Here is a 26,888-nt window from a genome sequence, read left to right on the forward strand (position 1 = left end):
TCCCTTCTCTCCATCCATTGCATGATGGGACCCATTTAACCATCTGCTGTTGGTGACCAGTTTGTAGTTTGGAGCAGTTACATAGCTAAACTCAGCTTTCAGTAGGTATCCTGTTAACATGCACACTTGCTGTGTACTTCAGCGCCTGTTTGGGGTTCCGGTTCTGCTCCTTAGAGCCAGTCTCACTACGGTCAAGTCGGCCCCACCCTCCTTCAAGGCAAGACAGATTTTTGCAGCATTTTTTAATATATAAAGCAAAAAGATCAGCAGGGGGACTGTGTGTCAGCCTTCATTACATATCCAAAGCTCAAGAACACAGAGATCCCCGTCAGGAAAGAAGTTAGAGTTCACACAGCTAGAACCAAGAGCAGAAATGCAGTAATCAAGTAGTCAAGGGAGTGAAGAGTCCATTTTCGGGGGAGGGGGGGAGTGGAGGGAAAAAAAATGTTCCCAGAATATGGAAAACACCCAATCTTCAGTCAAGAAGGTGGACCAGCAGACCAGACCTCCAGACAGGCAGAACGGAGCCAGGCAGTAAACTCTGAGGCCTAGCAGAGCAACTGGCATGAGAACATCCAGCCACTATGCCCGTCTCCTATGACTCCTTTAGCTTCACCAAACTCCCTGGTGCTTCAGACAAAGCCACCAACACATCACAGTGAGTTTTTTGATTGCTGGGTTCTCTACGGAGTCTCCAGAGAGCCAGCAGCTCAGCTGCTCTGTCGGTCCTTCCATCCCCAGGAACCCACAGAGTTCAGTTCCTATCTGCTGACTCCATTTCTCGATGCACCTGCAGTACTGCCACCGCCTCTTCTATCTATGGGACATAAAACAGAGGGGCTTAGTGTAGCTGCCCCAATACAGGCGGTTCCAGAAGGGCCATGACTGCACTTGCATAATAAAGGTTGCACGGAGCTCTGATGCCCTGCTGCTCAGAAAAATCCCAGCCCACTGCCTCCTTAAACCAGGTCACACTGCTGGACATGACTCTGTACTGCAGAACACAGCTACTTGTCCCGAAGCCTTACTAGGACCTACCCAGACTTTATCTGTGGAGGGACTGAAGTTATGAACCCTCAACTAAGACCCAGCAGATTGATGTCAGCTGCCCTATCTTCTCTAGGACAGCCCTTGGTCTTTGCTGTGCGGCCACCCAGTCTCCACCTGCCTTGGCATGGAGGGACTCTGGGGACTCCAGCAATAACAGAAGCTCCAGGTTGTCCAGCTCCAGCAGCATGCCCGTGATCTTGCCAGTCAGTGGGGCGTAGGCATCGTGGATGAGGGAGTAGAGACGCTCCCCTGTGTAGAACAACCTGATAGCTTACATGCACACCTGCCCCAAAACCCAGTATTCCATGGAAAGGAGCAATGAGGGTGCCTGAGATCTTGTCCTAGAACCTGTCACCCCAAGCTATATCATGTGACATTACTGGAAACTCTTCTTTCCAACTTTATAAAGTAGGCATAGCAGCACCACCTTACAGGACAATCTGAAGGGTCAGGTTGAGTATTATATATAAGAATATACATATATATATGTATTATAAGTTTATGGTTATATAGTGATATAAATAATATAAACATAATAAAAACAATAATATATAAATATAAACAATACTATTTAAAGGTATCTACAGCAAAGTCAGTTGTTTCGAGACTCCATTTGTTTTGTGAGAAGCAGTCTGACTAGACACATTGAGATTCCAGACAGGATGTAATGCTTGACTTGAGACTTTGGGGTGTGGGAGGCAAACACACAGCATAAATTTACCTTCCACCATCAGGTACTTCCAGCAATACAACCTAGTTCTGGTGTCGGGCCATCTTGATAGGGCATGGAGGACCCCCACAGGGTGGGGATGCTTGAGTGGGGTTAGAAGGGTCTTCCCATAAAGGAGGGAGAGTTTACAGACAGCAGCCAATGGAGCCTACATGAGGCATTTGTAATTTTCTTCTGTATGGGGGTGAGGAGGGGGCATGAAGCAGCCAAGGCTAATAAGCTAAAGAAGCAATAGAGCGAGGAGGGCCTTTAGTGAAGGGGCTTAAGGTCTATGTGGTCATGAAGTGAAGAACGTGCCGACCAGAAACAAGTTGCTCATTCATTCCAACATTAATAGTATGTGTGTGTGTGTACGTGTGTGTCTGTGTCTGTGTATCTGTATGCACATGTGTGTATGCAAGTGTGTGTGTGTGTGCAGAGAGGCCAGAAGAGGACATCAGATGGCCTGTTCTATCGGCCTCCACCTTATCCCCTGAAGACAGTGTCTCTCACTGACCCTGAAGCTGCCTGTTCAGCTAGGCTGGTTAGTCAACAAGTTCCTGCTGTCTTCCCATCTCCATCTCCATCTCCCAACTCTGGAATCAGGGCACACATAGCCATGGCCAGCTTTTATGTGGTTGCTAGGGATTCAAACTCAAGTCCTGAGCCATCCTCGCCCCTGTCCCCACTAGAGTCATTTTTTTTTTAGAGCCTGTCAGAAACTCTGGGGCTGGAGAGGAAGTACTCTTGGAGCTCAAAGTCCAGAGGACCCTGTATTTCCCAGCACCCAGGGATTTCCTGCCTCCCACAGTGAGCACCAAGAAACAGGTGCTTCCAGAGCTTTAACCAGAGCTTCCCCACTTTCAAAGAGATATAAGGATGTGTAATGACCACCCTGGACCAGTAGAAACCCAAGGGTGTTCTCCTCCCCGGCTTCTTGGCTCTGATCCCATATCCAGATATCTCCCACCTAAGTCAGAGCCAGACAGCAAGCTGGAAAAGGCCTTGGGAGCAACAGCCTACTGTTCTTTCAAGGACAGAGGCTTACAAAGAGGCAGCTTGGGGGAAACCGGGAAAGGGGATAACATTTGAAATGTAAGTAAAATATCCAAAAAATTAAAAAAGAAAGAAAGAAAGAAAGAAAGAAAGAAAGAAAGAAAGAAAGAAAGAAAGAAAGAAAGAAAGAAAGAAAGAAAGAAAGAAAGAAAGAAAGAAAAAGAAAGAGGCAGCTACCTAGTATCAGTGATGGGAGGAGACCTTGTTCCCACATCCGTCCTCACGCAAGGTGTTCTTGGCAGGCTAGCCAGCTCACAGCCCTCCTACCTACCCCGGTGGGGGAGGAGCCAGTAACTCACCAATCATCTGCTTTTGCTCGTGCAGGGGTGCAGCGGCCAGCATGGACACAGTCAGAGGCTGATGGCCAGGGACATACACGGCCGACTCCTGGACCTGCACATGGTGCCAGGAACACACCCCTTAACCACACGGATAGAAAAGGTCTCATACACTTACCCTAGCGGGTGAACACAAGCATCCAGGAAAGGCTCTGGAGGAAGGAAGGAAGCAAGGTCTACACAGTCAGGGGCGGGGCGGGGCGGGGGCGGGGGCGGGGGTGGTGCGCAGAGAGTCCCTCACAAGGGCGTGGACTGGAAAACAAAGTTATGCACAAAGAGATGCTGTGAACCAATGAAGGCCCTTCAAAATCCATTGTCACCTCAAAGGCACACTTAATAATCATCACTTTGCACTATTCTCAGCAGGCTTTATGAACACAGCAACAGCAAACATACATCTTATTGGAGTGCATGCATGTGTTGTGTGTGTTATTCTTGATTTTCCTTGAATTTTTATGCTTGCTTATTTATTTTTTTAATTTTAAAAATTTTTTTTGTTTGTTTTTTGTTTTTGTTTTGTTTTTTGTTTTTGTTTTTCGAGACAGGGTTTCTCTGTGTAGCCCTGGCTGTCCTGGAAGCCACTCTGTAGACCAGGCTGGCCTTGAACTCAGAAATCCGTCTGCCTCTGCCTCCCAAATGCTGGGATTAAAGGTGTGCGCCACCACTACCCGGTTTATGCTTGCTTTTTAAAAGAAAAGATTTATGTATTTATTTTACGTATATGAGTGTTATGTATACCTGTGTGCCAGTAGAGGGCATCAGATCCTATTACAGATGGTTGTGAGCCACCATGTGGTTGCTGAGAATTGAACTCAGGACTTCTGGAAGAGCAGCCAGTACTTTTAACCGCTGAGCCATTTCTCCAGCTCCTCCATAGCCCTCTTATATTGCGCTAACTTTAAAAGTACTGTTGCGATTAAAAGACAATTGTTCTTTTTACAGAAGCCATCCAAAGAAGACATTGAAATTCTAGACATGTTTCAGTAATACTGAATTTAAAACCTTTGTGGGGATAGGAGATACATAGCCTTTTAATTATAATAAACAATTTTAATCCTGTTTTGAATGTTCCTCTCATCCCTCCCGTGCTCAGCACGGTCTTGGCATCTGTCTCCTGCGCTCAAACACAAGTTCAAGTTCATTTTGGTAATGACTTAAACAAAAGGTTTGTAACCAGTAAACAGAACCACAGAACAGTGACCACAGTTCTCTCTCCCCTCTGTTAGTGGGAGTGATCTTTGACTGATTTGCGCACATTAGTAAACGAAATTTTGTAAGTGAAGAAAAGCAAGGACCAAAGGGAAAACGCCTTAGCCAAACTTAGGAGCCAGGATACCCAGAGCCCACAGTGAGCAGACCGCCTTACCCCATGGGCACTGTGTACAGCTGAGGTTCCTCTATGTGGCACGAGAAGCTGACCTGGGATAGAGGATCCCTCCCCACCTGGTCCTGTAGTCTGGGTACCAATGTTGACTGTAAAAAAGAAAGGAAAAAAGAAAAAAGCAGATGTCAAATGGCCACTTAGAAAAAAAAAATACAGCCGGGCGTGGTGGCGCACGCCTTTAATCCCAGCACTCGGGAGGCAGAGGCAGGCGGATTTCTGAGTTCGAGGCCAGCCTGGTCTACAGAGTGAGTTCCAGGACAGCCAGGGCTACACAGAGAAACCCTGTCTCGAAAAACCAAAAAAAAAAAAGAAAAAGAAAAAAAAATACATGGCAAATTTTGGTGAATCAGTAAAATAGTTGGGACATGTAGGTAATGCTGGCAAGAATGTTGGGGATACAGCAACTGTAGAAATACAATTGGGGGGGGGGTGATTCCTCAAAGAATTAAGCTTAGGTCAACACATCTAGCAATCTTGGTTCTGAATGTGCACTCAAAAGAGGTGGAAGCAAAGTTTCAAGATCATCTGCAAACCCATGCTCATAGTAGCAATAACTGTGTACAAGAACCCACGGGTGAGAGCAATCCATGTGTTCAACACGTGAATGCATAGCCAAAACACAGAATCTACATATGCAAGACATCGCATCTTGCCGGAACATTGCTGAATCTTGAGGACGCCATGCTAAATAACAAAGCATTGAGAGTCCCACGCCATTTGCATGAAGTAACCACACTCAGCCAGCATCAGAGGGATGACTGCTTGTCAGCCTTCTGGCTAAGATCAAGTGCAAATTCAAAGGGGCAAAAAAAAAGGATAGGTTTGTTTTTCAGAGGCTAGAAAGAATTATGAATGAGGAATTGTGGCTGGTGGAAAGTTTTGTTTTCGAGACAGTGGTGGCAATGGCTGCAGTTCGTACTCAGCACTGTGAATGTACTGGATGCCTCTAAACTACAGACTTAAAAACAATCAGGTCCTCACTGTTCTTGCAGAGTACCACGGTTCACTTCCCAGCACCCATACAGCAATGCACAACTGTCTAACTCTAGTTCCAGGGAATCCAACACCCTCCTCTGACCTCCATGGACACTACACACACATATGTGGAGGCTAACACTCATGCACATAAAATGAGAATAAATAAACCTTTAAAAATAGTGAAGCAGTTAATTATATGTTGTGCAGATTTTCCCACAGTTGAAGATTATAGCAATGACCATGGGTGTTGAAACCTGGCAGCGACAGAAGAGCAGAGGTTTCATCTGACTCATTATGCAGAATCCCTAATGCAGAATCCCTAATGCAGAATCCCTAAAGAACACCCCACCCCAGTGCTGAGCACAGGGTCAGCACAGAGATATGAGGATATTAGCAACAGATAACCTGTCTCCAAGTCATAGCACCTTCCGTACTTGCTAAGATGTAAGTCCTTCCATTTGTGAACTCACCAATCCTCCCAACAAAATGGGCACACTATTTTTATCCCTATCTTAAAGACTAAGTTGGCAGAGACAGCCATCAGCAAGGGTCCCAAAGTGACTCCCAAGGGCTGGATGCCATGCTAACGTTTATGTTAATGGACATCCTCCAAAGCCGGGCTGGCTCACCACGAAAGCAAGATCACTATGGAGCCTGGTCAAAATTTACCTTCACTGCCAACCCCCAGGTCTCTCACTCTTTGACACCCTTCCATTCTGAATCCTGGCAACACTCACACACACTCACCTACTCTCTGCGTGTGAGGCACCTGGCTGGAGACCTGGCTGGCACCGCTCAGGTGGATACAGGGATGCTGCGTCGTGCTTAGAGGCTGGACCACGGAGGCAGCTGGAGGGCAAGTAGCTTATAGCAAGCACAGAGAAAAACAGAGAGAGGTTTCCAGTAATCATCAAAGTGCTACACTGTGTCCTAAGTTCCCAGAGCTGGAGATGAGCTAGAAATTCACACACACACAAACACAGAGAGACAGAGAGACAGAGAGACAGAGACAGGGAGAATTTACCTAGACCTATGGAGGGTGCACAGAAATCTGCAATGACAAACCCCAAAACCAGCTCACATCTCCCCAGGCCCTGAATTTCTCGAGTACCCTGATCCTTCACTTTAGTCTCAAGAGAACTACATGTAAGCTTGGCTCTGGAAAGGCCATTCATTAGCAATTTAGCCAAAAGAGTTTCGTACTTTTATTCTCTGCTTTGCAAGAATTTTCAGCCCCAAATCAGAGTTAGCCTTTAGAAAGAACTGACAATGGCCACACTATGTGTCTTTGCCAGGGTTGCCATAGTGCTTGCTGCTTCATGAACATTTAGTCCCAAGTCAGGGAGGGGAAACTGAGGCTCATAGGAGTGGGGTAAGGTAACCGGTTCTGAGAAATGCAAAGCCAGGCTTGATGCCATAGTTTCTGTCTCTTTCCCTGAGGCTCACATCCACAAGCCAGGCTGAAGGTGGAAAGGGCTGGGTCACTTACATGGAGGTCCATGTGGCTGGGCCGTCCACCTGGGGTCTGGTTGCATTGGAGTTATGGAGCCAGAACTGTAGTACACAGCCTGGGCTGTAGACTGTGGAAGAAGAGGATCTGAGGTGAGGGGCTTCGCATCTTCTCAAGGACACCAATGTGAGGAACCACACTATCCCCTGCAAGAAACAGCTCGGGCCTCCATGAAGGATTCGCCCTCCCTTCCCATCTCCCCTTATCCCTAAGCCCCTCAGAACAAGATCTCAGATTTATGTCAATCAGTGTTCCTCACTCTGGCCGAGTGATAGAGTATGTCATTCCAATTTGTTCCAGCTCAAGCAATTGCTAAAGGATGTCAGCAATTGGTCTTCAATCACACGTATCTTCCTATTGCTCTGAGTTCTATGAAGTCATTTCCCTAGCCATGGACCTCAGAACACAAACAGCCAGGGCAGCTGTGTGACCATCACACAGATGAGTTGGGAAAACACCACAGGCACTGTGGCTGCTTGGGGGGAGGGGGAGAGGTGGAGGGGGCAATGGATGCTGATATAACTGGGGAAGATAATGGATACGATAAAGAAATTCTGGGACTGGAGAGATGGCTCAGTGGTTAAGAGCACTGACTGCTCTTCCAGAGGTCCTGAGTTCAATTCCCAGCAACCACGTTCTGTCCCCCAACTGGAGCTGTAGACACACTGTCACCTGGGGTACAGCAGGGAGCAGGTAGCTGGTAGGCTGCTGGAAGGAGCTCAAGACAGGGTGAGAGGGGCGTCGCCTATACTGGTTGGTCAAGATGGCCTTCCGCTCCTCCTTGCGCTGTGCCAGGGCCACATATAGCGGTTTCGTGCCCACGATGCGCCCGTTCATCTCCGTCACAGCCTTCGTTGCCTCTTCTGGAGAGGAAAAGCACACAAAGCCAAAGCCCTTGCTGTGGCTACTTTCTGTCATCACCTGAAAGCAAGAGGAGACAAGGGTTGCTGGGCACAGGGAAGCAAGACTCCTGGGATACATGCTTCTCCTCTGGGACCACATCCACCACTCAGCAGACCCTGAGACAGACTGTGATAATGGACAAACCATACACCCCTCATTTACTCAGGCCTACTATGTGTCACACACTTCATGAGCCTTCGTGGCACACAGTAGGCCTCCTGATGAAGGAGGAACCATGGCTTCCCCTTTACAGGGGAAAATGGTGACTCAAGAGTGACTCATCCAAGGCCACCTGCTGCCTTCTTATCTTATAAATGTGGACTTTAGACTTTATCACTTTAGACTTCCAGAAAAGCTTAAAGAGCTTTACAGAGAACAATGTGTGGTGGTGCACACCTGTCACTCCAGCACTGGGGAGGCCAAGGCAAGAGGATCATTGAGAGTTCAAAGCCAGCCTGCACTACATAGTGAGTTCAAAGCCAGCCTATGCTACATAGTGAGTCAAAAGCCAGCCTGCACTACCTAGGAGACAGAGAGAGAGAGAAAGAGAGAGACAGAGACAGAGACAGAGATTGCTGTATGTCTCAGACCCAGAGTTCCCTCACGGCTGTCTACTGTGCAACTGCTAGTTCCTGTCATAGCTGCCGTTCTCCTTCAAGACTTTGCTGGGATCAGAGCTTTTGAACTAATCAGCCTCATCTTTCCACAGACAAGATGCAGAGGACGTTCTTTTTTTTTTTTTTTTAAAGATTTATTTATTTATTATATGTAAGTACACTGTAGCTGACTTCAGACACTCCAGAAGAGGGTGCCAGATCTTGTTACGGATGGTTGTGAGCCACCATGTGGTTGCTGGGATTTGAACTCTGGACCTTCGGAAGAGCAGTCGGGTGCTCTTACCCACTGAGCCATCTCACCAGCCCCGCAGAGGACGTTCTTAACCCTTTTCAGGCCTGAGAGGCAAGAGCCCTTTAAAGGACCACCCCAGCAGAGCTCATGTTGTGACAGTGACTCTCAAACTGCCACACCCCTGGATTGCAGGCCTGAAGGGAGGGGCATAGATGGAATTGTACAAAAGTGTCTTTATTTATCTCAGTTACAGAAATGAGCGGCCAAAAGGAAAAAGCACAGCAGTGTGGGCCACGCCTGTGACTTGCTTGTGAAATCAAATCTTTTTTTTTTTTTTTTTTTTTTTTTTAGGTTTTTCGAGACAGGGTTTCTCTGTATAGCCCTGGCTGTCCTGGCACTCACTTTGTAGACCAGGCTGGCCTCGAACTCAGAAATCCGCCTGCCTCTGCCTCCCGAGTGCTGGGATTAAAGGCGTGCGCCACCACGCCCGGCCTGAAATCAAATCTTTTTATGTCACCCTAATGGTGATCACCACGTACTGTCTATCCATGCTGCAAGGATCCAGGCTTTACTACATTAACAGCACAGCACACAGGCCTGTTGCTATCATAGTTTGGTAACTGGATTTTGACACAACTGGCTTCCTGATGATTCTATGAATTTCATTTTTTGCATTTAAAAATATTCATAGACACACTCACACATATACACATCACACACACACTACACATACATACACACACATCACACACAAACTCATCACACTAGATGTCATTGTGTGTGTGAGATGTGTGTATGTGTGCTGTGTGTGTGTGTGTGTGAGAGATGTGTATGTGTGTGGTGTGTGTATTTGTGATGTGTGGTGTGTGTGTGTGTGTATGTGTGTGATGTATGTGTGTGTGTGTGTGTGTGATGTGTACATGTGTGTGTGATGTGTGTGTATGTATGTGATATGTGTGTGATGTGTGTATGTGTGAGTGTGTGTGTATATGTGTATGATATGTGTATGTGTGAGTGTGTTGTATGTACGTGATGTGTATATATTTATGTGGTGTGTGTGTGGTGTGTATATGTGTGAGTGTGTGTGTATGTGTATGATATGTGTATGTGTGAGTGTGTTGTATGTACGTGATGTGTATATATTTATGTGGTGTGTGTGTGGTGTGTATATGTGTGAGTGTGTGTGTATGTGTATGATATGTGTATGTGTGAGTGTGTTGTATGTACGTGATGTGTATATATTTGTGGGGTGTGTGTGATGTGTATATATGTGGTGTGTGTGTATGTGTATGATATGTGTATATGTGTGTGTATATGTGTCTGATGTGTGTATGTATGTGCTCTGTGTGCTGTGTGTGTGTGTGTGCGCACGCACACTGAGGCCAAAGAAGGATGTCAGACATCCTTCTCTATCACCCTCTACTTTCTTTCCTGAAGACAGTCTCGCTGTGGCTGGCAGCCAACAAGGCTCTGCCATCTCCCTGTCTTTATCCAACATAGCTCTGGGGTTACAAGCTCACACATGAGAAGAGTTAACTTTTTATGTAGGCTCTGAGGACTTGAACTCTGGTCTTCATGCTTGTACAGCAAGCACTCTCACCCACTGCATCATCTCCAAGCCAGACGCCAGAGGTCTCCATGAAGATATAGTGTTAAGAGTTTCTGTTAGCTGGCCGTGGTGGCCCACGCCTTTAATCCCAGCACTTGGGAGGCAGAGGCAGGTGGATTTCTGAATTCGAGGCCAGCCTAGTCTACAAAGTGAGTTCCAGGACAGCCAGGGCTACACAGAGAAATCCTGTCTCAAAGAATAAAAAAATTTAAAAATTTAAAAAAAAAAAGGTTTCTGTTAGCAGATAGTTTTTTTGTTTTGTTTTTGTTTTTTTGAAACAGGGTTTCTCTGTGTAGCCCTGGCTGACCTAGAACTCACTCTCTAGACCAGATTGGCTTCAAACTCAGAGATGCACAGGCCTCTGCCTCCTGAGTGCTGATGCACTGCCTGACTTTATTGTTCCCTTTTTTAAAATTATCTGTCTGTCAGGTGGATCTCTAAGAGTTCATGGCCAGCCTGGTCTACAGAGTGAGTTCCAGGACAGCCAAGACTGCAGAGAAACCCTGTCTCAAAAAACAAAACAAAACAAAACAAAACAAAATAAACAAACAAATTATAAAAGAGAACAATAACTTTGTTAAGACTAAAATGTAAGTGGAATTTACAGTTAACTTGGCAATGGCTCATTTACAATAGACAGTATATACACTTTCATTCACTTAAGCATTCTTTTGATTTATTCTTCTCTGACTTATTTTTTTATCACATTTTGTATAAAATAGAAAAAGTATATAATTAGATAAATCCTCATCATATAACCCACTCCAACTTCTGTTCCCTATCTCGTCATTGCCAAGTCAAAGGCCATTTCCTTTTGCTCCAGGAAGCCCCCAACTGCTCCACCAAGCTCCTGCATCTCTGTATCCAACACTGCCTCCCATCCTCTGTGTGTGTATATGTGTGCAAATGCTAATGTGCATGTTCATGTGTGTGCATGTGCTAATGTGCAGGACACATGTTCATGTCTGCAGGTTAACATACATGTGTTTACAGATACCAGAGGACAACCATGGGTATCATTCTTCAAGTAGCATCTACCTTTGTTTTGTGGCAGGGTCTCAAGTAGAAGAGACCGAATAGCAGACAAGCCCCAGGAATCTGCTTGTCTGGAATTACAGTACACAGCACTGTACCACTGCATACAGTACACAGCACCACACATACCACTGTGCACTGCACTGCACACAGCACCACAGTACTGCACACAGCACTACAACACTGCGCCACTGTACACACAGTACCACACCAGTGCATACATTACTGCACTACTGTGCACAGCACTACAACACTACAACACTGCAACACTACAACACACACAATACCGCAACACTGCATACAGTACCACATATAGCACACAGTACTGCACCACTGCATACAGTACCACACCAGTGCATACATCACTGCACTGCTGCACACAGCACTACAACACTGCAACACTACAACACACACAACACCACAACACTGTATACAGTACCACATATAGCACACAGTACTGCACCACTGCACACAGCACCACACACAGTACACAGCAGTGCACCACTGCACACAGTACCGCACCACTGCACACAATACTGCACTATTGTGCATGGCACTACACCACACCACACACAGTACACAGCACTTCTCTGCCTCATACACCACCACACACTTCACACAGCACACACCACCAGACTTGACTTTTAGTTTTGCCCACGTTCTTAGGCTAGAACTCAGGTCCTCACGCTAGCAAGGCAAGCACGTTACCAACTGAGCTCTCCCAAGTCCCAACTTCGCATCTCACGATAGTGATGGATCTGACCTTATCACTAGATCATAAAGCCCTCAAAGGCATGGACTGTGTCTTACTCATTTGCATACGCTTCCCACAGACCCTGGTATGAGATGAATAAATCTTGGGCCATTTTACAACCACCTGGGCTACTTTATAAAGTCAAATATCCCTGGGGCAGGAGAGAGGGCTTAGCAGGTAAAGGCACCTGTTACCAAACCCAATGACTTAAGCCAGACCCCTAGGGACCCATACAGTGGAAAGCGGGAACTGAGCCCCCACAGGTTGACCTCTGAGCTCTGGGTGGGTGTGTGTGTGTACATACATACATAACAAGATGTAATACAACTTTAATTAAAATAAAAAGTCAAATGTTGGGCTGGTGAGATGGCTCAGTGGGTTAGAGCACCCGACTGCTCTTCCGAAGGTCCAGAGTTCAAATCCCAGCAACCACATGGTGGCTCACAACCATCCGTAACGAGAGCTGGCGCCCTCTTCTGGAGTGTCTGAAGACAGCTACAGTGTACTTACATATAATAAATAAATCTTTAAAAAACAAAAACTTTAAAAAAAAAAAGTCAAATGTTCAGGTCATGCCCTCAGAACTCCACATGCAGCCTGTCTGACCCAGATGAGAAGCCAGGGCTGAGGCCCACGCAGCTCGTGCTGTACTTTCATCTTATGAGAGAGATGTGGACCCTAAGCCTCCTTCACAGTCATGGAACTGCTGGGGAGGATGGCCATTTGTCACATCTTAGGTATGTCACAAGATTGGGCACACAGCTGGTACTCAACAAATGGGGAAGAAAGAATGAAGCTGTCCCATTTTCCAGATGAGTAAACTGAGGTCCAGACAGAGGATACATTTTTGGAATCTGGCATACAGTAGGTATCTGTGGGCAGTTATTGAATAAAATAAGACCAGTACTTCAAGCCCAGTGCGATGCCTACATTATATGTTTATTTTTCCCCCATCCAGTCCAGACAAGGCTGCCAATGGATCTCCAAAGGTGTTAGCCAGAAACAGAAAGAGGGACCTAACCCAAAGTCTCTGGAAACTAACGGAGAGGCTTGGGCTGTGCAGGGGTGAGAGGCTGGGAGAGTGCAGGGTTAAGAATCTGGGGTATGTAGGGATGAGAATCTGAGGATGTGTAGGGGTGAGAAGCTGAGGGTTGTGTAGGGGTAAGAATCTGGGGATGTGTAGGGGTGAGAAGCTGAGGGTTGTGTAGGGGTGAGAAGCTGGGGGTTGTGTAGGGGTGAGAAGCTGAGAGGATGGGGATGCACGAAGGCAAGGAGAGCAGCGCCCCTCACCTTAGCGCTGGTGATCACTCCATAGGTAGAGAAAACTTCCTTCAGCCTCTCATCGTTAATGGAGTCGTCCAGGTTCTTCACATAAAGGTTCACACCCTGGAAGAGTGGATAGCGCTCAGTGTTCCTTCTCCTAGAGCCCCAGACTGCCGGAAGCGGTGGGCCAGTGTCTGGCAAGCTGACAAGGGACATGCAGAGCCTAGCCTCATGCAGCCACTCAGTCTGCCTGTGGCCGCCCCCCTGGGGGGGGGGGAGCTGCAGGTCACACAACCTTGAAGGCCCACAACCACTCCCACACAGCTGCACAATTCCTAGGCTCCCCTTTCACACAGGGGGACCATGGAAGGAGGGCTCAGGCCTACGCAAGCTGAGGCTCTCCAGGCAGCTGGGTGGAACAGCTGTTGGCAGACATCCTGGTGGGCCGACTGTGCTTTGCGCACCAAGTATAGGAGAGCTGCCACTCCACCACCTGGCAGCTTGACATATCATCTTACATAAGGCAGGACACCGCTCTAAGCCCTTTACACACTGACTGTAAGATAAGTAGGCTTTAATCCCCATCTTAGAGATATCAAAACTGCAGCGCAATCATTCGTGCCAGCTCCTTGTTGTGCGGACTGTGCTGCCCACCACAGGATGTGTGCCAACGTCCCCTACCTCCCAAATGGGACACCTGCAGGTTCTAGATACTCTCAACTGTCCCTGCAGTGCGGATAAGGCTGTCAATCATGTACGCACGCACGAGTATGTATGCACATCATATACGAGTATGTATGCACATCATATATATGTGTACACACAATGTACATTCTCCATAAAATCTAAAACTTCTATTAAAAAATTTAGAGGGGTTGGTTCATCTCCAAGAAGTTACAGTGTATTGATCTACACTTATTTTTAATTAACTAATTTTTAATTAGTTATAGTTAACTAATTTAGTTTGTTAACTTGCAGGGTACGGTGGTTCATGGCTGTAATCCCAGCACATGGGAGAGAGACAGAGGAGGATCATGGCCAGCCTGGTCTACATAGTGAGCTCCAGGCCACCCAGAGCCATACAGTGAGACTCTGTCTCAGAAACAAGAGACTGTAGAAACAGCAGGGAAGAGCGCCTCCTGCTCTTGAAGAGGACCTACATTCTGGAGTCTACATGATGGCTGACAACCATCCATAACTCTGGCTCCAGGGGATCTGAAGCCCCTTTCTGACCTCCACAGGTAGCAGGCATATATCCAGTGATATACATGCATACAAACAAAGTCCCACACTCATAAAATAAATAAACATTAAAAACAACAGTTAGGTCACGGTAACTATGTGTGTACGTGTACACACGTGCTTGTGTGTGTGTGTGTGTGTGTGTGTGCGCACACCCGTGTGCGCACATGCAGAGGTCATAGTTGACCTTGAGTGTCTTCCTCAATCATTCCTTGTTTTTTGACACTAGGTCTCTTCACTGTGAGTTGAGAATCAGCAGTTAGGCTAAGCTGGTGGATCAGCAAGTCCCAGGGATCCATCTGCCTCTCCCAGCATGTGTATTAAGTTTTGTACCGCCATACCCAGCTTTTACATGGGTACTGGGGTCAAGCTCAAGTCCTCATGTTTGCATAGCAAGCACTTTGCTGACTGAGCCACAACTTAAAGTGACTTTAATGGCTAAGCAACATTCCAGTTTCTAGATGTAACATGTCTGGCCTAATTATTCTCAGCCTAGAGTAAGGTGTCCTCCAGAGGCATTTGGAAATTATGTAGGACATTCTTGTTGTCTATCACTGGAGGATGCAGTGGGCATTAGACACACAAAGGATCACTCTGGCTGAAGTTGACAGCATTCCAACCAGCCCTTTGTGGTCCAGTTAAATGCCACTTCTCCTCTGTCACAAGCCAGGTGGGGAAGCCTACCCCAGGGCTCATCTGATCCCTGCCCCGACCCATGTTTCTAGAATCAGGGTGACAATAGGAAGAAATCATATTCAGTGACCCCCCCTCCGCACACCTCTCCCCTCCACCCCAAGACAGACCCTGCAGCCTCCACGGAAGCCTGGCCTCACCTGGTAGCGGTTCTGCCTCTCCTGCTTCATTTGTTCAAACCTGCGCTTCAGCTCGCTCTGCCGTTCTGCCCGCTTCTGGGCCCGACCCACATAGAGCAGCTGCCCGCTCACCTCCTTCCCATTCATGTGGTCCACTGCCTGGAGAGGAAGAGGAGGAAAGCCCCTGGTGAACCATCTGCACATGGCCCTGTCTCCAATCTTGACTCCTTGGCCAGCTGAGACCACCTATAACTAGGCTGGCCTTCTTAGCTGAGAATAAATGATACCATGGAAAAGTCTCTTACAGGACAATCACATTTTAAAAGAAATGGCCCAAGATTCTAGAGTAAGTGATAGATTTAATATTTTTGATTTAGGTTTTATTTTAATAAACAGAAGCCTGAGTGGTGACAATGTGGCTGTGAACCCTGGCATCCAGGAGATGGGACAGAGAACTGTGGTAAGTATAGGGCTAACTTGGTCTCCTCTTTGACCAGGCCAGTTGTGGTTACAAGCTGAGAACCTGTCTCAAATGAAAAGAAAAACAAAACTCAAATTAATGTTAAGTTTTCCATATTTAAATTTAATGCGAGTGTAGGTACGTAAATCTGCATAGGTATGAATGCTTGTATGCCAGTGCCCAGCGAGGTCAGAAGAGGACATCAGAACCCCGGGAGCTACAGGGGGTTGTGAGCCTCCTACTGTACTGTAGAGTCCAGGGGAACTGAACTTGGATTCTCTGCAGGAACTCTTAACTGCTGAGTCAGCTCTCTAGCCCCAAATATTTAAATGCACATTCCATTGAAAGAAGCCAGTCAGTAAAGGATACAACTAACTCTCACTCTAACGAACTTCTAACTCTCTCCAGGACAGTCTGGAAAAGGCAGAACTGTGAGGCCAGTGAGAAACTCAGTGGGGGTCAGGAGGCTATCGGATTGTAAAGGACTGATGGAACACAGGCTTTAGAGAGCTAAAACTATGGTAACAATGGATGCATACACTTCGCTATTGGTCCAAAGCCAGAGAGTGAACAACACCAAGAATGAATCCCAGAGTAAACCAGAGACCCCCAGTTGATCATGGTACATTGCTGAAGTAGGTTAACCAGTGTGACAAATGTACCTCCCTGCTGGGGGAAGCTGTGCATGGCAGAGGTATGGGGGACATCTACGCCATCTTACCCAGTTTTGCCAGGAACTTTACACTGCTCTAGAAGGTCTATTAGATAATAAGTTAAACTTGTATTCTGTCACCCCCCACACAGGGCTCATTAGAACAAAGCAAACACCGTTCTTCCAAGATGGCTTGGTGTCTAATCACAATCCTTCGTGGTACAGTTTACAATGCAGAACAATGTCTTTTGCTAACCATGAGGGCTTTCATAAGTAGTTCGAGAAACATTGCTCTTCAATCCTGACTTTTCTTCTCCCTCCCTCCCTCCCTCTCTCCCCCTCCCTCCCTCCCTCCCTCTCTCCCCCTCCCTCCCTCCCTCCCTCCCTCTCTCTTCCTCTTTCTCCTCATTTTCCCCCTCTTCTTCCTCCCTCTCTTTCTCTTTCCTTCTCTCTCTCTTTCTCTCTCACTCTCTCTCTCTTTTTGAGACAGGGTTTCTCTGGGTAGCCCTGGGATATCTTGGAACTCACTTTGTAGACCAGGCTGGCCTTGAACTCATGAGATCTGCTTGTCTCTGCCTCCCGAGAGTGCCACCACCACCCAGCTTTATCTTCTTTTTAAAATATATATATATATGTATATATATATATATTTTTTTTTTTTTAATTTAAAGTTAGCTGGGTGTGGTGGCACATGCCTTTGATCCCAACACTTGGGAGGCAGAGGCAGGCGGATTTCTGAGTTCGAGGCCAGCCTGGTCTACAGAGTGAGTTCCAGGACAACCAGGCTACACAGAGAAACCCTGTCTCGAAAAACAAAACAAAATTAAAGTTATTTTATTATTTTATGTGTATAACAGTTTGCATTGTGTCTGTGTACTATGTCTGTTCCTGGTGCCCACGGAGGCCAAAAGAGGGAGTCCGATTCCCTGGACATGGAGTTATGGATGGTTGTGAGCTACCATGGGAGAACTGGGAATTGAACCCGGGTCCTCTGTAAGAGCAGCCAGTGCTCTTAACCACTCTGCCATCTCCCAGCCACCTCAATATTTTACATTACATTACAAAGCATGTAAGAAAAAGATGTAATGTATGGTGTCTATCTGTGTGTGAGTGTGCTGCCTGTGGGCAGGTGCTCAAGGGGCCAGAAGAGGGCAGCAGATCCCTGAGCTGGAGTTACAGCCAGTTGTGAGCCCACTGATGCTGCTGGAAACTGCACTCGGTGGCCCCTGGAAGAGCAGCAAGTATTCTTAACTGCTGAGCCATCTCTCCAGCCCTGAGAGTTTTCTCTTCTTAACAAGCCTGACCCTGTTACATGGCATACGATCCTGCACCTTCTGCCTGAGGACATCCACTTGAAGAATTGATTTCCCATCGGTTTATCCACAGAAAGCCATGGTAGTCAGACAGACCCTAGTGCACACTGACTGGGTGGTTAGGACTTTTTACTGGCGTGGGGAGAAATATTTGAGGGGGACCTCTGGCTTCCCAAGAAGTCAGTTATTAGTAAGTATTTGCACACAGTGAGGAATGCTTCTGTGCCTAAATGCTCAATTCGTTGAACTTCTAGGTTTAGAAACCAACAAGGAAGGATAAGGCCAAATCCTACCATTCTGGGCGGGGGCGGGGCAAGGGCGGGGGTGGGGCGAGGCGAGGGCGGGGCGGGGCGAGGGCGGGGCTTTCTCACCCTCTGCTGGCAGGCCTGCCCCTGATCTTCTGGCTTCCCAAGCCTGGCTTTGGGGCTTCTTTCTGGAGCAGGACCATGGAGACACCTACCTTCTGGGCTTCCTCATGCTTCTCAAAGTTGACGAAGCCGAAGCCCCGGGATTGCCCATTGCTGTCTCTCATCACCTTCACACTCTGCATATTTCCTAGGAAGGACCAAACAGGCTTAGCAGGGAGTTGGGGGAGGGGCCTGCATGGTCCCTTCCTTCTTCTATAAGTCCCCAGAAATCCCAGAAGAAGCCCTCCTCCCACCTGACCTGGGCAAGAAGAGCAATAGTGTTCCCCCTCCTCCTTTGGGGAGCGTGCCCACCAAACTGGGAGAAGAGGTCCTGGAGCCTCTGCTCGTCCACGTTCGCGTGCAGGTTCTTCACATAGATGTTGGTGAACCCGAGGGCCCGAGCCCCCAGCTCTGCCTCCCGCTTCTGTCGAGACTTGAAATGGCCTACAAAGCTGTGGACACATCAACAGAGTGGAAACCACCAGGTTCATCGTCCCTCCATCCCAGTTTGGGCCGACCCGGCAACCCTAGGTCACTTGGACCAATTGCTATCCTTCAGCTTCCTGTCTCTTGTTGGGAACCCCGGCAGGGCCATTCTCCACGGACTGAATTCGCCCAGTTGTTTTCAATAGGCAAAAAGCTGTATTCCAGCCGGGCGTGGTGGCGCACTCCTTTAATCCCAGCACTGGGGAGGTAGAGGCAGGAGGATTTCTGAGTTCGAGGCCAGCCTGGTCTACAGAGTGAGTTCCAGGACAGCCAGGGCTACACAGAGAAACCCTGTCTCGAAAAAACAAAAAACAAACAAACAAACAAAAAAAAGCTGTATTCCAGACCTCAACTCTTACATGAGGTTACAAGGACATTATTCTAGTGACACATTCACATAGAATAAATGCTCCAGGCTAGGAGGGCACAGGAAAGGAGAGCATGGATTTGGAATCAGACACAAGCCTGGATCCTCACTGACAGTTGCCTAACTGTGGGGTCCTAAAGCCAGATACTGAAGCTCTCCACACCTTAGGGTTTATTCCTGTAAATCTGGGGTCCAATTCATACCATGGGGCTTTGTTTATCCATTTAACAAGTATGGGGAGTTCCAGAGAAGCGAGGTGAGCTTTTCAGACATAGTCGGTGTCAAGGTCACTGGTGATAAAGGGGAGACTGACATCATTTAAATACAACATTTATTATAAAATCCAGAGATTCTGGGCTAGGGATATAGCTCAGTAGTTGAGTGTTTGCCTAGCATTTACCAGTCCCTAGTTCAATCCCAAGCATAGCTAAAAAGGAAGAAAAGGAAAAATCTAGAATATTCAAGTTCACATAAACACATCTAAGAATCATTCGGGGGCAAGGGAGAGAAGAGAAGACTCTTACTATGCTGTTCAGGATTCCCTGAAACTCCTGAACTCAAGTAATTCTGCCTCAGCTTCCCAAGTAGCTGGGACTCCAGGAACACAAGGCTGCACTTGGCCGAAAAGACTCCTTGATTAACAAAGACCAGGCATATGAAAGGAGGGTGGTTTATGGAGCGCATGTGTCATAAGTAAGGTGGAGCAGACGCCAAGAGTTGAACACCAAGCATCAGCAGTCACCACAGAGAAGTGGTCGCTAGTCCGAGAGGCTGAGCAACTCACCTGACGTTACACACCAAGGAAGATCTCTGCCGACCACTAGACAGTCACAGAAGCAACACTCCTGATTTCACAGCTCTGCCCCCTTAGCCTCTCCCCTCCCCCAGGCCCAGGAACTCACACTTTCCGGTCGTTCAGCAACATCCCATTCATGGTGTTGATGGCCTTCTGGGCAGCCTCATGGGTCTCAAAATGCACAAAGCCAAAACCCCGCGATCCATGTTCATTGTATACGACCTGGGTCACAGGGAGGAAGGACAGAGACACCACCCAGTGGGGACTTCAGGGAGAGACAGAGGACAGGGGGTAACGACAGTACATGAATGTTCACAGATGAGCATAAAAGACCATTATGTAGAGGCTGGGGATGGAGCTCAGACCCTGGGGGTTCATCTGGCAGGTTGGGGGGAAGACTGAGACCTAATCTCACAACAGCCCCAGTTTAGAACTGGGGAACGGAAGTTTAGAAAAGCCAGTCTACTTGCTTGAGGTAACAGCCTATGTAAGAGTGGACTTGGGGTTTCCATCTCATAGCTGTCCCCTGATTCTGACAACAAACTGAAGATACCATGATACTGTAAACATCGCAGGGGAGGCTGGTGATAGAAGCTGTGGTGCAGAGTATGTGGTAGATAATGTGGCTTCCATTATTTAAAGTGTATAACTAAGGGGCAGGCCCATATCACACCCATTTGGATTAAAGTGGGACCTACAAATAGAAAGTTTTGAAACACACACACACACACACACACACACCTATTTTAGTTGGCTTTTTTTTTTTTTTTTTTTCCGGGGGATTTTTGAGACAGGATCTTGTTCTGTAGCCCAGACTGGCTTCAAACTTGAAATCCTCCTACCTTAGTCTTGCAAGTGCTAGGACTACTGGTGTGTATACAACCGTGTCCACCACACAAAACTACTGACATTGAGCATTCCTGGGAATCAGGACTGGAAAGGACAGAGCATTGTTTTGTTGTTGTTGTTGTTGTTTGTTTTTTGTTTTTTTGTTTGTTTCTTCTCTTCTATATTGTTTGAATTTTGCCAATCTATATATTATTCTAACAACAAACGCACTTCAAGTTTGTAACAGAGCACTCCATGTCTGTTCTGCAATGGGTCTGACTCAAGCGGAAAGGTCAGAAGTGGAGAACAAAAACTACCTCAGTTTTCGGCTCTTGGTGAACTTGAATGAAGGCTTTTAACCCCATTCCTAAGATGGTTCTGGCCCCAGTTATCACAGAACCACCACCTGGCTCTGCCCAATGGCATTATCCACCACTCCATTCCCATGCCATTGCTAAGATGCTCTTCCTAAAATTGAGATTGTGACGAACTAGGTCCCTTTAACCTCCCATGGCTTCAGCTATGCATAGAGGTCTGTCAACTTGGCATGTTGCAGCACAACAAATCCTGTATCCAAACCCTTGCTTGTGGAGCTGGGGAGATGGCTCTATGGTAAGAGAACTTGCTGTTCTTGCAGAGGACCTGGATTTGATTCTATATTGGGAGAGTTCACAACTGCATGTACCTCCAGTTGCAAGGGATCCCACACCCTCTTCTGGCCTCCAGGGGTACTGCACACACACACACACACATACACACACACAAACACACACATGCACACACACTGCACATGGAGATAAGCAGGCACATACACATGTATATAAATAAATATAATTCTCAACTTTATACCCCTTACATAGTCAACATCAGCCCTTTCAGATTCAGCCACGCCGACATGCCTTCCCCACCAAATGTGGGACCATCACCAGCTAAAGATATATACCAGAGAACCTTCCCAAGGAATTCTTTGTTTTCTTTTGGTTTTGATTTTTGATTTATTTATTTTATGTCTGTGAGTATACTGATGCTGTCTTCAGACACACCAAAAGAGGGCATCAGATCCCATTATAGATGGTTGTGAGCCACCATGTGGTTGCTAGGAATTGAACTCAGGACCTCTGGAAGAGCAGTCAGTGTTCCTAACCTCTGAGCCATCTCTCCAGCCCCCTAAGCCCCCCATGAATTCTTAACTTCTGAGATCCAGTGGGAAAATTAGAATAAATGACTGGTCCAAGATCAACCATTCAGTAGCAATTTCAAAATTATTGCATGTTCATTTAGATGCTCATGTCCCAGGGACCTTTTCAGAGATGGCACACGTAACTCAGTCCACCTCCCGACACCTATGAAGGGAGCTCTACCACTGCCCCTTTTAGAAGCAGCAAAAGTTCAGGGTCATGAACTGCCAGACAGTACAGTTAGGACATGGTAGCATTTGAACTCAGGACACGGCCTTGAGTATCCTCTTTCTGGCCCACTGGATTATGTTGCCTTGCTGCTCCATGGCTGGCTTTGCACTTGGGTGACCTGACTCTAATCATGTGTGTGTTCTTCCCAAAGTGCCACAGAAGTCTTTTCAGACTGGCTCCCTCCTTTCTGGGTCCCTGATTTCATTGGAACCTTAATCCTTCCCCTGAGCCCAATTCCCAGTTATTCTTAAAACTCCTACCAACTCCAGCCAAGCTCAGGAGTGAAGGTAGGGACCACATTGTAAGCCTTGTTCCTAACCATGCCCACAACAGGGGTTCCTTAGGCCTACAGGGACTTCTTGCCTGTGTCACACAAAGCTTGCTATGCAGTCTTCATTGGCCCAGGAGATTCAAGGCCTGAAGAAGTGGGATAGACTTCCCCTGACTAATTTACTTCAGTTAACCTGGCAAACCTACTAGCTCAATGACTCTAAAGCCAGGCATGGTAGTGCACAGCAGCAATCCCAGCACTCCAGGACACTGAGGCAGGAGGACTGCTTTGAGTTTGAGAGTAGCTGAACTATATAGTAGTATAGCATAGTAACTCAAGGCCAGCCAGGACTATGTAAGACCTTATCTCAAGAAACATTGGGAGGACGATGACAACAATGAAAATTCAAAACAACAACAACAAAAAACACAAAATCAAATCCAAAGCTTTCAACATTATTAACCCTCCATCCATCTACTGCATTGAACTGCAAACAAGCATCTTCCAGCTTCAAACCACTGTGGCCTCAAGCAAGACTTGGCAATCCTCCTAGGGATATCTTAAAGGGTGGGAAGGAGGGAGGGAGGAATCCAGAGAGGCCACAGACACAGACAACCAAGACCCTGTGCTCACACATGTAAGAACATATTCCACAACTAAGCTTCGTCCTCCCACTGGTCCTGAAAGCAAGGAGCTGCCGGTTTCTCTAGGGTGGCAGAGACAGGCCCTATCCACAGGGAGGGTGGGAGGACCCAGCTGAGAGCTGAGGGACTGTAGTTGGCTCATATCAGTGCTCAGGAAAGGCTCAAACCCAGAGATCACGGTACCTCTGCCTTTGCCTCTCTGCATGGACCTGATCAGCCATCCTCGATGTTATCCAGGGCACAACCCCAGACTTTAGCCCTCTGCTCAGCACACGAGGACCTACTTTTAGGCTTCTACTCCTGAATATCCGCCTATATAAGGTTGGAGAACTAATCAGAGCCCTTCTCAGACCGTCATAATCCACTCAGTACTTACGGCATGGCACGAGGAGCAAAAACTCAATGTGTCCATGGAAGCAGAAAACTAAATATAAAAAAAGACTTGGAGACAAGCAGTGGCTAAGAATAAAACGGGCTTTAAGTTCTAGTACAAGAACTACCTTAAAAACAAGATGTGGGGCTGGAGAGATGGCTCAGCGGTTGAGAGCACCGACTGCTCTTCCAAAGGTCCTGAGTTCAAATCTCAGCAATCACATGGTGGCTCACCATCATCTGTAACAAGATCTGACTGCCTCTTCTGGAGTGTCTGAAGACAGCTACAGTGTACTTACATAGAATAAATAAATCTTTAAAAAAAACAAGATGCTGTTGGGGCTGGGCATGAAGCTCAGCGGTAGATTGGGTTCCATCTCCAGCCCCAAGGGAAACCTGAAGCAAGATGTATCTGCTGATTGCTTCAATGTCCCCAATTAATAGCTTTGTCACAACCATACGCTTCATTCTGCTTTTTTGTTTCTTTAGTTAACTACCCCCTCACTTGAACGTGCATTGGCCTGTGACTGACTTTGGCATATAGAAAACAGTAGAGGTGAAAGGGTCTTGATTCAGAGCTGAAGTTTCAGGTAGCCTGGTAAACATCTGTCTTTTGAGACCTGCCACAGCTGTGAGAGAGACATGGGCTAGCCTGCAGGAGCATGAAAGACCACACGGAGGAAATCCCAGATGTTTTAACTGACAGCTGGCCAGGCCCATATGGGCCTCCTAAGAGTTCCCGCCAGGCTCAGGTAGCATATAAGGGAACCCAGCCAAGGCCAGAAATGCTGTCCAATCGAGCTCAACCCAAATCACCATTTCAGTAAATGTATGGGCTGACAACCATGAGGTGGGGAGATTACACACCATGATCGAGCTGTTGGATGCAGGGGTGACCTCTAACAGTTCTGGGAAGATTAAACCATGAATAGCTCCTGGCTAAGTGCCAAAGCCAATGGTGCTGGTTGGCATCCCTCTACCACAAAGGTATTTGACAACATCCAACTTTCCCAGAGGGGGCCATACCCACCTTAGAAGAGAGAATGCTCCCAAAAGTAGAGAAGGTGTCATACAGAGCCTTGTTGTCGATGGAATTCTCCAAGTTTTTGATAAAGATGTTGCCCATACCAGACTTCCGAAGACCTGGATCTCGGTGAGACCACATGATTCGGATGGGTTGGCCTTTGATCACCTCAAAGTTCATTGTGTCTAGTGCCCGTTCCGCTGGAGGGGAGGCAAAGGAGAGAAAAGGGTAAGCTAGGTGACATTGGTGTCCTTCTAGAATAGAGGAAAGGAAAGCCGCGGCCTGGGTCACTAGTGGATTCCGCTGAGGGAATTGTCCACGTACTCCTCACACACTGCAGAAAGAGCAACTCTCAGTAAATAGCATGGATTTCCCATCACACACGTGGGGAGGGTGAAGCTTGCAAAGGCAGAGCTGGGCTCTCCCGGCCTTGGACACACATTGCGTGGGTGAGCATGCAAAGAGGAAGGGAAAGTGAACTCCCATCACCCGTCTCTCATCCCCACCTGTGAAGTGAGGAGATGGTGACAGCACCTTCCTTCCTACACCTAAATGAGGAGGCAACATCCCCTACTGCCGGGCTGTCAAACAGGTTGATATGTAAAACGTGCAATGAACGATACTTGGTTTCTGCATGACGCAGGGAAAAGATGTTTGATAAATGGCGGCATACGCACAACCAGACATCTCTGCTCAGCACCCTTCTACTTGGACAGCCTATTCCCTGCAGATAATGTGCTGCCTGCTTCAAGGACACTGCTCGCTTCAGAGACACAGAAGAGGCAAACGGAGTGCAGTGGCGCAGGCCACAGAAGCCTGCAGTTTTCATCCATTGCTAACACACCCAGTCAGGACCTCCAGAGTTCAGATCTCCCATCTATGGACTGGGCCCTGATGGTCAGACTCTGTTTCAGTCAGGAGCTTTGCAGACAGGCATAGGCAGACGTGGAGTGTAGCAGAGGGCAAGAACATCCTGGCTTCAGGGAAACTCCTAACTCACACAGGGGGCCTGAACTACTTCATCTTGAGATAGGATCTCAATATGTAGCCCAGGCTGGCCTCAAATTCATGTTCTTGCCAGGGCTTTCCCAGTAGGTAGGGAAGGACAATTCTTGGTTACATCTCTGGAGCAGTTCTTACACTGCCCTTGAGAATACATCCAGTGTCCCTAATGGTACTTCACACTCGGGATCCCCATTCTTCATGATCCAGAGAAACGAGCCTTGGCCTCTCACCAAGGGTGTGGCACAGCCTCAGCAAAACCATGGTTCTTAACCTTTGTCCTCTGATTTCAGCAGAAGACCAGACATGCTCGGCTGACAATTACTAATCAATGCTTTCACCCTGCCAGTGGCTGGCAATGCCTACAGGAGGCGGCTCTTCCAGAATCAGAGAGGTGAGGCACCTGGGGTAGCCCTCAGGTCAGGCTACACTGGAGGGCGTGAACCCACGGCCTCTTCCCCACTCTCCACCTGCAAGGCTTTGGGCAGCTTCCTCCCAGGTGCTATCAATCTCCTATGTAACCACTCTGCAAGGGAGGCAGAGCCCCAGTTTCCTTCCACACAGCCAACTGAGCTCAGAGTGGTTGAGCCACTTGCCTGCTGTCACACAGATCCTGGATTCCTAATTCAGCTCTGCTTAATCCCAAAGCCACTCACCAACAACCAGCACGGCCAGCAGTAACTGCCAATTCTCCCCTCAGCGACTGAGCGCCTACCTTCCAACTCCCTGTCTTCAGGCCTCATTTTCCCTAACTATGATACAGAAGACGGAAACACAGGCTACCCAATCTTCCCTGACTATGATCTGTAATGTAAAATACCCACAATTAGCTACAGGCCCATTTCCACCTAAAAGATAGAAAAATCACTATTACTGAGCTAATAGAAGTTCATTTGAAAGAAAGCTTTCCAGTTCAGGATGGTAGTTATCAAAAGGAAAGTATTTTGGCTCAAGAATGTTAAAAGTAAACGTTTTCTCTTCTCTAGAGCTCACCGTCAGCAGGCTGCTGGAAATTGATGTAGGCATAGCCCAGAGAGCGCCGGGTAGCCACATCCCGACACACGCGGATGGAAAGGATATTGCCGATCGGGGAGAACATCTCATAGAGCATAGATTCAGTCACGTCGGGGTGCAGATCGCCCACATAAAGCGAGGAGAGTGAGCAGCCATGGCCACCTGTGTCCATGATGTGCAGGGCACCCAGAAGCGGGCCAGCAAGCGGCCCCAGCTCACAGGGGGCCGGGGCCTGGCAAGCGTAGTGGTGGCTGTAGCAGGGCTCTGCCAGTTGTCTTGTTTGCCTGCGCTAGCCCCTTGCCTTTACCACGCTTGCAAGCCAATCCTGGTGCCCAGCCCCACCCACCTGGG

General features: G+C 47.6%; 1 protein-coding gene across 1 annotated transcript; it reads right to left on the minus strand.

The window, feature by feature from the left end:
* Positions 1-411: 411 nt before the first annotated feature.
* On the minus strand, positions 412-26,709 carry Pabpc1l (poly(A) binding protein cytoplasmic 1 like). Its single transcript, XM_021156020.3, has 14 exons — positions 26,517-26,709; positions 24,528-24,721; positions 20,080-20,195; positions 18,637-18,776; positions 18,378-18,472; positions 15,514-15,651; positions 13,466-13,561; positions 7,698-7,946; positions 7,005-7,095; positions 6,263-6,379; positions 4,520-4,626; positions 3,115-3,208; positions 1,169-1,299; positions 412-817 (listed from the first exon to the last, which is right to left on the minus strand). Exons 1-14 carry the CDS (start codon positions 26,707-26,709, stop codon positions 755-757), a joined length of 1,824 nt encoding a protein of 607 aa, XP_021011679.1. The 3' UTR covers positions 412-754.
* Positions 26,710-26,888: the final 179 nt, after the last annotated feature.

This window comes from Mus caroli, unplaced genomic scaffold (assembly GCF_978045245.1).
Source record: "Mus caroli unplaced genomic scaffold, Mus_caroli_1 scaffold_2, whole genome shotgun sequence".
In the NCBI taxonomy this organism is placed as follows: domain Eukaryota; kingdom Metazoa; phylum Chordata; class Mammalia; order Rodentia; family Muridae; genus Mus; species Mus caroli.

What these genes read in the sequence shown, in the direction of transcription:
- Pabpc1l (XM_021156020.3), bottom strand. Translation starts at nt 26,709, where the DNA reads ATGGACACAGGTGGCCATGGCTGCTCACTCTCCTCGCTTTATGTGGGC. An exon ending in GGACCTCTTCTCCCAGTTTG is followed by an intron (nt 18,473 to 18,636) that starts GTGGGCACGCTC and finishes GGTCCTTCCTAG; the next exon opens with GAAATATGCAGAGTGTGAAG. An exon ending in CTGTACACAGTGCCCATGGG is followed by an intron (nt 3,209 to 4,519) that starts GTAAGGCGGTCT and finishes CACCATGTGCAG; the next exon opens with GTCCAGGAGTCGGCCGTGTA.